We start from the raw sequence: 12,244 nt of genomic DNA on the forward strand, positions 1-12,244 counted from the left end.
GACAGGGAGGGTATGTTTCAAATTCTTGAGTGTCTGGAAGTGTAATCTTGCACTTTTAGCCATAGGCCATGTTTGCAGATTTAGGCTTTTTCAGAAAGGAAATTAAGAATGTTTACAATGGGATCTACTTTGCCATTTCCAAGTCCTTTGGGTTTTAAGGGAGAAAAGCGTTTTTGCTGTTTGGGAGCTTGAGATTATTATGAGCAATTCAGTTTTTAAAGTTTTTCATTTTAGTACTTCGGTTCATCTATTTGTCTAAGTGGTGCAGGGAAAATTTTAATCTTGGATATGGATTTTCTTTTTAATATGGTTTGGGAACAAATAACTCTTGCAGTTCTCCAGTATTTAATCTTTCATAGATTCACATGCTTGTATCTTCCCCGTCATCATGGTGGGAGTCTCACGGGAAAGGCAATAAACAGCAAAAAAAAGAAAAACTGCCTAGATACCATTGATAATCGTAGACTTTAGTAGCCCAGTACCATCATTACGTGGTCCAAATGCCAGCCAATGAGACGCCAGCCCTGATACCACTATCCCCATCAGAGCCACCATACCTCAGATTTCCAACCGCCGTCGTGTGAGAAGGAGTCTCCCTGAGCTTTGCTCAGCTTGTTCCCTTGGTTGAACTTTTGACCTCTATTCACAACATTTCTTCTGGAACTGAGGTACTGGTTTTTCTTCAGGCTTACTTTAAAATGTCTGAAAGCTCTAAAAAGAGGCTTTTCAGACCTTGTAGGTCCGGTGGGAAGGCCAGGTTGTTCTTTGAAGACCCCCACAAGGACTGTTTATACTGCCTCTATCCAAAGCATGTCCCTAAGGAGTGCAAGCATTGTAGGACTTTTCAGCAAGGACGCTTAAGGATAGAGAGGCACGTTTGTTATTGTGGCTCTGGAAGAAAAAGGCCACTTCAGATTCTGAATCTGAGGATGACTCTACGGTTCACTCCTAAATGCAAAAAAGGAGCTTCTGAGGCGAAAAGTGATTCAAAAAAGCAGAAAATCAGTAAATCAAAGGAAAAAGTCTTCTTCTGTCTCCTACTCGTGTCAGAGATGAGGGGTCCGTCGTTGGATCCGTCGACGATGATAAAAGTTTCTGCGACCATTCCGTCGACGAAGACATCGATGACAATGACTACGACAGTCATGACGACGACGACCTCGTTGACGGCGATTATGAAGTCGACACTCAACGGTTGGCTTGTCGATGAGTCGACGATGGGTACAGAGACAACACCGTCTACGACTACTTTTGTGACGGCGCCGTCGATCTCAGCGACTATCTCTCCGTCGACGATGACTTTAAGTCTCCAATGAGAACATCGCTGATGACTATTGCCATTAGAAGATGGCCACCGTCGACGGACTCGTCGACTGAGAGATCAAGCAAGGTAGAATTTACCTCTTGGGCTAAATTTTCTCTGCTGCCTCAGTTAAACCTTCTGGAGATGCAGCGATCTGAAGAGGAAAGTCCAGATGAAGTCGCATACAGCCCTGCTCAGCTGAAAATCAAAAGTCAGGAAACAGATGAGGAGGAATACCAGGAAGTGCAGGAGGATTTCTCCTTTAAAAATCAACCTCTGGTTCAAAGAGAGATGAATCTTTCCAACAATCTTACGATTATGAGGAGGAGAACACACCTGGTGTCATAGAGGAATCTGTGTCCATGCCTCTATCACTGGTGGCGGATCTCAGGAGCATGATCAATGATTACTATTGTCGCTTCCCTGAAGCCAATACTTCTTTTTCAGACGTTATAAGTAAGCAGGAACCGGTTGCGCAAGCTCCAGTTAAGCAGCCTCCACCTCCAATGCAGAATGTGCTCTCGCCAAGAGTCATTACCATCAGAGATGACTTAGTTGATAGCGAGGTTGCATACCAATCTGAGGAAGGAGAACTGAGCCAAGATGATCCTGTGGGGGATGAATGGGACCAATACATCATCCCTTCTTCTCCATCGGCCTCACCCACCCCGGCGACATCTCGACCGGAGGATATCTTGGGATTCCATGAACTCATGGAAAAGGCTTCTAAGAGGTTTGATCTCCCTCTACCAGTTATGGAAACGGAATGTTCCCTATACGATTTCAAAGAGTCTTCTAGGAAATCAATAAGGACAATCCCCGTGGTGAAACATATATGGGACGAAGGGTTGAAGATTATGAAGAATCCAGCTTCTTTCACAGCCTCTGTACCCAGAATAGAGAAGAAATACCGGGCTCCAGAAACCTCCCTGGCATGCATTATTGGACATCCTCGACCAGAGTCTGTTGTGATGCAAGCTGCACAAAAACGATCAAAGAATCCATCGGCTACATGTTCAGCTCCCCCTGATAAAGATGGAAGGAAACTTGATGTTACTGGCAAACGCTTTGCAGTCATAGCAGCAGCTTCTATTAAAGCATCAAATGCGCTTGCCATAATTAGCCGTTTCAACAGGAAAATGTGGTCGTACATAGCTCCTCTTTATCACATCTGCCGGAGGACAAGAAGGAAGAAGCTACACTAATTTTTCAAGATGGAGCTAGAGCAGCTTTGTAATCCATAGACATAGCCATGGATATATCTGCTGTAGCATTCAGACAAATCGCAGGAGCCATAGCTCTTCGCAGGCAGGGATGGCTTAAGGCTACAACATTTGGGCCAGACGTGCAGACTAAGATAGAAGACATGCCCTTCGACTGAGAAAATTTATATGGCAGCCATGTGGATGATGCCCTGCAGGGTATTAAGAAGGATACGGATACGGCAAGGGCATTAGGATCATTGCAACAAGGCAGATTTCACTCATTTCGTGGCAGAGGATCAAGAGGAAGGTTTCAACAAAGATAGTCCCATCAGTCCATAAGATACCAGCCGTACCATCAACAACGGTATCGTCAGTATAGAAATTCCCAGCAATTTCGATCTTCAAATTTGTCTTACCAACAACAATCCGGACGAAAGCCATCAACAAGAGGAAAATTACAGGACACAAATAGACGACCGTGACAATTCCAAGGCGCCAACCACCTTGTCATTCCACAGCCTTCATCAGACGCATTACTTTTCTTCCTATCTCCACCAATGGATGTCTATAACATCAGACAGATGGGTGTGAGAAAGTGCCATCTTTCTCGACATGGCACACATCCCTGTGTGCCATGCCCACAGGTTCACTGCCCTGGCATCCATCAGTCACCCCTCTAGCTGGGTGCCCTAAGCCAGTGGTGTGGGCACAGGTGCATGAGCCCTGTGCCCCTACAGTACCCAGGGCCATTCCTGGGCACTGTAAGTGCAGTGCTGCCATTAAAAGTATATGGTGCTGGGAGGTTGTCATTACAAACTCCACAGCAGCATGATGGCTTCACTGAAGACTGAGAAGTTTGATATCAAACTTTTCAGTACATTAATCCTGCACTGATGCCAGTGTGGGATTTAATGTAAAATGCACCAGAGGGCATCTTAGAGATGCCCCCTGAAACCTAACCAACTCCCATGTGTCCTGACTGTGTGGCTACCCAGGCTGCCACCACCACACGTTTCTGGACCCCTGGGTCGAGAGCCAGCCGCTCTCGGAGGCCTGAAACAATTCATATCCTGGGACAAGGTGCCTAGATTCCTCCCCCAGGATGGACAGGGAAAGCTTCAAAAACATACCACCTTTGAGAGCTTCTCCAGGCTACTTGCTGTACTGAGCAACTGGCCCCCATCGGCTCTGATCCCCACTCTGGCGTAAAGAACGGCGGGAAACCCTAAGTGAGGAAAGGGGTTGTGCCACCCTATGCCAATCCCACCATTCAGATGGGAGAGGCGAGGTGAAGCACGACTCTGGGCTCTGGCCAACTTGAAGATGGGGAGCCCTGCCCAATCACAGCTAGGCTCCTGCCCCCCTTCCCACAGGAGAGGAGCAGGCTGGGGGGTGTACCCACCCCAGGACAGGGACCTGTTGGTCCCTGCCCTTGCTCTACCTGTAACACCCCTAAATTTAGTATTATGGGGCACCCTGAGCCTTCCTCCCTCAGATCCCGATTGCAACAAGAACAAGACCTGCCGTGCAGCTGCTAACAAAAGGACGACGCCTACTGACTTAGCCCCAGAACCCTACAGGCCTGTTGATTCTTGAACCTGCTCCTGCTAAACTCCAGCGTCTCCTGCGGACAGCAACCGAAAATCCCAGAGGACCTGCCTGCCTTGAACCTTCCAAAAGACTGGGACTCCCACGAGCGGTGGCTCTGCTCAAACAGCATTATCCCTGGTGCAAGCCAGGAACCACAAATCCAGCCCACTCTTCACCTGCCAAACTGGCCCTGTGCCTAAGTGATCCAAGACCCCGAGGAGCCCCCCCCCCCCGCCGGCGACTGGGACCCAAGGACCGTTCTCGACGAACCAGACGACGCCTGCAGCCTCAGACCCAGGGACCCCTCCAACCGCGACCAGCTGAGGTTAAGATTTCTCGACAACAAAAGAGACCCCTGCAGCCCTCTGTGCTTTCCTTTGGGGTACCTACCTCTTCTCCAAGATTACAACTTACCTCTTGAAGTGGTGGTCGCACCTGAAGAAACTCTGTCCCCGAGTCTGCAGCCTTTGTCCACTTTTTAATTTTCCCATTGGATAACATTGAGCGCACTGCGGCTCAAAAGCACCCTGTACCCAGGCACCCGAGTGCCGCTGGACGTGCAACTACTACTCTGCTTCCCCACTTGCCCTGAGTAAGGGACCAGGAGCTCAGGTCCCACAGCCGCGTGGCCTGCTTCCTCTCTCTGCACCCTGCTGCCCCTGTGCCACGGAGGGTATAACTACTGTACCTTTCCGACCCTGGGAGACCCCGGAGTCTATTCCCAGAACCTTGACTCCACCAGTCGAGTACTTACCTAAAAGCTGTTAACTCACTTTCCTTCCATAGGTTAACATTGACTGGTTTTCACTTGAAATTTCTTTTAAGTGTGGAGTTTTGAAACTTTAAAATATTCATGTAAAATCAGCCGAATAACGAATTCCGAATTACTCACCTGTGATCAGGAGAGAAGCCAGTACTGTACCTTTTAGCCCAGTACTGAACCACAAAAGTAATCCTAACTGTACTTCCCAGTTACCTGCATTTTCTTCCATAGTAAACCATTGAATATTTTCTGTGAAATGTCTTCTAAGTGTCGATTTTTGCAAACTACAAATATTCTTTAAAAATCGTACCAAATACCAAAACGTCTTAGGTAGAGGTCCCAGTGCTGAACTTTACCTGCAACTTGAATTTACTCCCATAGGATAACATTGGTTGGTTTTCACTGAAAAGTTTCTAAGTGTCAACTTTGAAAATACATTTATATTCTTTAAAAATCACAACTGTAACCAAAACACTTTGACTTAACTGTTTACAGCTTATGTCCCGGGACTGAATCCAGGAACCAGTCCTGTGGTTAGAAAAGTGATCCTTAAAGTAATCAGCTGCAGTTATGTAGAAAAACCCATTGAGCACAATGTTAAATTGTGTTTGAAATTGTGTTGCCTATTGCAACCACTGTAGCTCTTGTACTTACAAAGTATATTGCCTTGGTGCAAAGTAATAACCTAAAGTCACTCATATTGAGAAAAGTATATTTTGATACCTGTTGGTTCTAAAATAAAACAACTATATCTTTTTTTGGGGTGGAGGGGTCCGGGGGGTCTCTACCAATGCAGAGTGTTACCCTTCAGTCTTCGATTTGCGCCAAGAGTGTTCATGAAATGCATGGCGCCAGTGGTAGCGTATCTGAGGCAGCAGGATCATCAAATATACCCATATCTGGACGATTGGTTGATAAAGGGCGTATCGTACAGAGACACTCAGCAATCCTTGGAATGTTGAATGAATCTCTTCCAGTAACTGGGATTACAAATAAACTTCTAACTCCGTCCCAGTCTCTTCAATTTTTAGGACTGTCCTTACAAACCATAGAAGCAAAAGCATACCCTTCACTGGAACGCATCCGAAAGATTATGAAGCTTACCTCGCAATTAAAGAAAAGGAAGTCCACTTCAGTAAGAATATTCAAATCCTTGTTGGGAATGCTGTCATCCTGCATCCCCTTAGTCCCAAATTGTCGACTTAGCATGCAGCCTCTACAAGAACTTCTAGATCTTCAGTGGTTGCAACATCAAGGTTCCTTCGAGAATCAGATCCTTATCAATCCTCAAATAAAGGAGGCGCTGTCATGGTGGGGAATAAGACATAATTTATTAGATTGGCTAATCTTGGAACCAAAAACTCCCAGCTTATAATGACAACAGATGCATCATTGCAGGAATGAGGAGCGCATCTTCAAGACCTAGAGATCAAAGGACATTGGAGCAGACAAGAGGCTCAATTACACATCAACTTATTGGAGCTAAAAGCGGTGTTCTTGGGTCTCTACGCCTTTCTCCCCAGGATTCACAATTCTACAGTTCTAGTCAGTGCAAACAGTACTACAACAATGTTTTATTTAACAAAACGTGGTGGGGGTGACAAGATCAAAGCCCCTATCAATGCAAGCTCAAAAAATCTGGGATTGGCTTCTAGTTCACAATATCTCCTTGCAAGTTCAACATGTTCCCGGAATACACAACACAAGAGCAGATTCACTGAGCAGATCAGCAAGCTGTTGTCAAGAATGGGAACTGAATCAGGATCAGCTCACTCAAATTTTTGTTTGTGGGGCACTCCAGCTCTGGACTTGTTTGCCAATCAAAGCAACAAAAAGTGTAAACAGTTTGCAAGCAGATTCCCTCAGCCAGGATCTTGTGGGAATGCCCTTCAGCTCTGTTGGACAGGGATGTTCTCATATGCATTTCCCCCATTCCCGCCGATCCCAAAGGTGCTCAAAAAGATGAGATGGGAACCATGTCGCTTCATTCTGATAGCCCCCGCATTGGCAGAGACATTTCTGGTTTTCGAAGCTTCTCCACTTATCAGCAACTCCCAGAGAGCTGTTTCCTCTAATCCAGGATTTCATCTCCATGAACAAGGGACAAGTTCTGCATCCCCAGTTGGCCTCTCTGAACTTGTCGGCATGGAACCTCATGAGCACTAGTTTTACTCCTTAAACATTACTGAAGAATGCCGGGATATCTTCTCTCACTCTTGTGCAATTTCCACAAATAAAACCTATATAGCGAAGTGGAAAAGGTTTTGCCAATGGTGTTTGACACACTCTTCACCCCTTTCATTCTTCTCCGGAGCAGGTTCACCCTTACCTATTTCTTCTGGCCAAGGCAAGCCTTTCTCATGCATCAATCAAAGTGCATCTGGCTGCCATTTCAAGGTATCGCAGGAAACCAAATCATACAGCTCTTTGGTCACAGAGAGTGATAAATGATTTCTTAAAAGGTTTATTCAGTATTCTCCCTCCAATTAGACATCCCTCAGTTCCATGGCCGTTTAACACAGTCTTGGCACAACTTATGAAATCACTGTTCGAACCGATTCACAAAGCTGAGCTGCAGTTTGTATCTTGGAAAGTAGCCCTACTACTGGCTCTGACGTCAGCGAGAAGGGTCAGTGAAATTTTTCTCTTTTCCATCACAGAGCCTTTTCTTCAATTCAAGAAAGACAAGGAGATCTTGCGAACAAACCCTAAATTCATTCCTAAAGTCCCTTTGGATTTTCACCTCAATAAACCTATTGTTCTTCCCTCATATTTTAAAAACCCATCATCTGCAGCAGAAAAGTCTTTGCACAAATTAGATGTCAAGAGGTGTTTAAAATTTTGTCTTGATAAGACAAAGTCCTTTCGAAAGACAAGTCTGTTGATAGCGTTTTCTGGTCCCAGAAAAGGTTTGGCTTTATCAAGGACTAACATATCCAGATGGATAACCTCACCCATTACTTTGTGTCAAAAGATAGCCGGAAGTCCTTTACGCTCGACAGTTCGAGCTCACTCAACCAGAAAAATGCTGACTTCAGCTGCATTGTTTGCGGGAGTATCTCTTCCGGATATTTGCAGAACGGCAACGTGGAAGAATGTCCACACGTTTACCAAGCACTACTGTCTGGACACAGCTTGGAATGCAGATTCAGCAGTGGGACAAGACGTGCTAAGTCATCTGTTTCATTAAGGTATTTTCCTGATAATGTTTTCTCTAAAAGATGGCTCTTTTTTCATGTGAATGTTTTTTCCTAAAATGCTACATTGAATAGTAGTTTACTATATATCATTGAAATGTGCGTAATATATGGCCTTATGATACATGTCTATGCATACATTCTGTTTTATCTTCTATAGCATAATTTTGAACTCCTCAACAGGAAGCCGAGCCTAAGGAAAAAGGGTGCTTTCCTGGAAACGCTTGTTTCTAAGTGTACTGCTTTCTATTCTGATACAAGCATGTGAATCTGTGAAAGATTCAATACTGGAGAAGAAACAAGTTACTTACCTGTACACTATGGTTCTACAGTATTGATATCTTTCATAGATTCACATGCGACCCGCCCGCCTCCCCGTTTTCTCAGGTAGACCACTTTTTTATCTCTGTTTACTTCCTTGGCTCTCACTCGGGGCTGGAAATCTGAGGTATGGTTGCTCTGCTGGGTAGTGTGATATCAGGGCTGGTGTCTCATTGGCTGGCATTTGGACCACATAATGATGGTACTGGGCTAAGGTCTATGGTTATCTATGGTATTTAGACAGTTTTTATTTTTACTGCTATTTATTTCCTTTACCAAGAGACTCTCACCATGATGATGGGGAAGATACAAGTGATGTGAATCTATGAAAGATATCAATACTGGATAACCATAGTGTACAGGTAAGTAACTTGTTTCTTTTAGTCCAGTGTATTTGAAGGGGAAAAGACATGCTGACTGTTGAGCATTTCATTACCTCACCTCAGCAATAATGCATGAATTGCTGTATTTTCTTTTTCTTTTACAATCAGGGAAGCTACTAAAGAGAGAGAGGAGAAGAAGGTTGAGGTCACTGTGGAGGAACTGGAGGAGAAGGAGCAGGTCACACCCAGAGGAAGAAAAACTGCCAACAGCCAAGGCAGACGAAAGGGGCGCATTACAAGATCAATGGCCAACGAAGCTGCAGCAGCAAATGCTGCCACCATCCCTACCCCAAGCACCACCCCCACAGCTACAGAAGAACCTCCGCAAACACCAGCCCCACTGTCAGTCCCACCACCAGAGTCTTGTGAGTATTAATTGGGTTGAAGAAATGCAAGATTTGCTAACTTTATGATAAACATTAGAAACTGATCTATATCTAAAATATGCTTTAATTGAACGTTTGAGTGCTATACCTAATTATTTTTATATTTCCTTTTAGATTTTAATAGCTACATTATTTATAAGACATGGCATGTCGCATTATCGTTTATCTGAAAGAGACTGTAGTTATAGATTCTTTACCTTTAGAATTACCCCCAGGCGCCAGACCGGTTCCAGAGATCTTTTTTCTTTAGCAGTACACCTGCGTGTCGGTAGGTGACGTCGGTCGACTCCATGTCCATCGGCACGTCATGTTCGCCGGGATAACGTTGCGGTGTCTATTTAGACACTGCCCCTGCTTGCTGACGTCGGTTCTTTCTCTTTCCGCTCCAGCCTAGCGCAGATCCTGAGAGAGCTTGCCCCTTACTCAATTTTTGACTAGCTTTTTTCGACATTTTGGCAATGCCTTTTTTGAGTATTATGGTGCATGAGGGATGTCCCTTCTCCGAACCGGATTCAAGCCATGTGACTCCTGTCATAAGCTGATATCCGTCATGGATCTGCACCTCACTTGCTTCTGGTGCCTGGAGCTCAACCACGACCTGAGTCGTGCTCTGACTGTCGGGCCACGAACCTGAAGACTTTGTAGGAGCACGTCCCGAAAGCTTTTGGAGGCCCGGCAGTTTGCTCCGCGCTGCTCGTGGGCACGGTCGAGAGGAAGGTCGCAGGACCGGTCGGGGAACCACCATCACCATTAGTCTTCCAAGTCTTCATCCAGGGTAATTCCAAGCACAAGAAGAAGGCGAAGAAGCACCGGTGCTCTTCGCCTATGCCCTGTCTGTTGTCCGACCGGCTGCACCCGGTGCGTTGACGCTCTCCAGCTCTCCCCTCAGTGGCTTCTTCTGGGACGGCTCCACGCTTTCTTCCTTTCCAGGAGCCGGAGCCTCTCCATCTCAGCTTCGAGCTTTTTACGAACCGCTTCACATAATCTTTGGGTAGCTTCGGGCCCTGTGGACTCAGCTGTGGGCCCTAGGCCTTAGATTCTGCTGCCAGATGACCCCCGAGGATCGAGGCCCAGATTCAGATCTGCGCCGGTCGACCTCACAATACCTTCCCCTAGTGTTGATTCAAGTGATGACTCCCCGATGTTGGTTGTGCCCCCGGCCGGCATCAACCCCAGCCTCACCCCCGACTTGAATACATCGCTGGACCAACGTTGATTGACGTCGGTACCGGCGCCGGAGGGTGCTTAGTACTCACGTTCATTCCTGGTTTTCCTTTCCACCCCGAGTGCCAACCATAGAAGTGTGAAGAGGACTGGGAGTGGTCTCCAGACCCTTTGGCTGACCAGCTTGACGAACCGGACTGGCGAGAGAACCTGGGTGATGCCAGTCGTCTGGATACCTCCCCAGACCGTGACATGCTCTCCCTCCCCCTCTACTGTGGCTACGGAGGAGGTAGCTTCCTATGCAGTGGTGTTGCGAAGAGCGGCAGAGGTCTTTGGCCTTGAGCTTCCTACAGTGGGAGTCAGGACTAACCTCCTGTCGGAGGTGCTTCAACCAGCAGCAGCCTCTTTGGAGCCCCATCGTTCTTTTAATGAAGCCTTCACCGACATCCTTATGGGCACTTGGTCCAAGCCCAACATAGGGGCTCCTGTGGACAGGATAATTGCCCGATGTCCATGTGCGACCCACTTTTCCTCTCCCAACATCTGACCCCCGATATCTTGGTGGTCCAAGCCTCGTTTTCTGAGGGCGTATTCCCTACTGTGCCCCCAGATATGGAATCCAAGAAGCTGGACCACCTTGGGAAGATGTTTTCTTCCGCCAGCTTAGCGCTGCGATCGGTGAACACCTCATGCTTCTTTGGTCATTATACCCATACGGTGTATGCTGCCACAGTGCCAGGAGTAGGCCTGGGCCATTCTCATCCACGCAGTGGCAGAGGGTAGAGCCGCAGCTAAGTTCACCAAAAGATGTGGGCTGTTTACCGCTGAGACTCTGAGCAGAACGATTGCCATATCAGTATCCATGAGGCGCTACGCTTGGTTGAGGATGTCTGCTTTCTCTGGCGATGTCCAATCCACCCTGCTGGATATGTCGTTTGCTGGCCATTGCCTTTTCTGTGACAAGGCAGACTCGGCGCCTGAGCACTTCAAGGATTCTAGGGCCAGGTCCTTGGGCCTCGCGGCAACCACTCTCCCCACACAGTCTGCTCTTTCTACCTTTCGTGGCTACAGAAGGGGTGCTCCACCATGTTCGCAGTCCAGCCACCGGCTCATGTAAGCTGCCCAGCCTCTGCGTGGCCGTGGGACCCTGAGACGCAGGTCTGGGGGCCAGTGGGCGGGCTAGTTCACCCATAACACCCCTGCAGCAGCCTCCAAGCCCTCCTAGTCTGATCTTTCAGGGCCACCGGAGGCCAGTGGGTGGCGGAATTCGCCATCATCTCCCCCACTGGCAAAACATCACGTCGGACAGGTGGGTTTTGCAGATAATCCGAAGGGGCTGCTCCCTCCCCTTCGAGGCTACCCCTTCCTCCAGGCCACTATCCTTCCATCGCATGTCGGAGGATCACTTGGCCCTTATCCGCTAGGAAGTTGCAGCTCTCTTGGCCAAGGGAGCTATCGAAAGGGTTCCTGTGCCAGAAGTTGGTCGTAGTTGCTATTCACGCTACTTTCTGGTCCCCAAGAAGGACAAAGGCCTGCGTCCTATCTTAGACCTCAGGGCCCTGTAGTAAGCTGGCTCTGTATATACTATACCAAAGTGAGGTATAGTGTGCACCCAAAAGGTAGGCAGAGGTAAAAGTATTCTTTATTTGGGGTAGTGTGGTAGAGCAGTAAGGCAGTGTTAAGCATTTGTTGCACACACTCAATCAGCAAATGATTTTACACACTCAAATACTGAACTTCAGACCGTCTGTTTTTGTATAAACCATATTTTTTTAGTTATATTATTTCCTAGAACCAAGCAAGCCTGGCACAAGTAAGAGATAAGTACTTTGCAGTAAATATACAGTTGTAATACAGTTGGGATTGGTAACAGTATATGCACTTCTCTTGTAGGGGATTTCCGCGATAGTCCTAATCATGTGAATAGTCCTG

General features: G+C 47.0%; 1 protein-coding gene across 20 annotated transcripts in view; it reads left to right on the plus strand.

The window, feature by feature from the left end:
- NCOR1 (nuclear receptor corepressor 1) overlaps nucleotides 1–12,244 on the plus strand; it is a 1,907,529-nt gene that overhangs the window by 690,350 nt on the left and 1,204,935 nt on the right. For all 20 annotated transcript variants that reach the window (XM_086955042.1, XM_086955041.1, XM_086955040.1 and 17 more), the window contains one exon: nucleotides 8,871–9,127. In XM_086955042.1, the coding sequence (XP_086811168.1) occupies nucleotides 8,871–9,127 (257 nt within the window). The remainder of the gene's footprint in view (nucleotides 1–8,870; nucleotides 9,128–12,244) is intronic.

The sequence above is a fragment of the Lissotriton vulgaris genome, chromosome 2_1 (genome assembly GCF_964263255.1).
Source record: "Lissotriton vulgaris chromosome 2_1, aLisVul1.2, whole genome shotgun sequence".
Lineage (NCBI taxonomy): Eukaryota > Metazoa > Chordata > Amphibia > Caudata > Salamandridae > Lissotriton > Lissotriton vulgaris.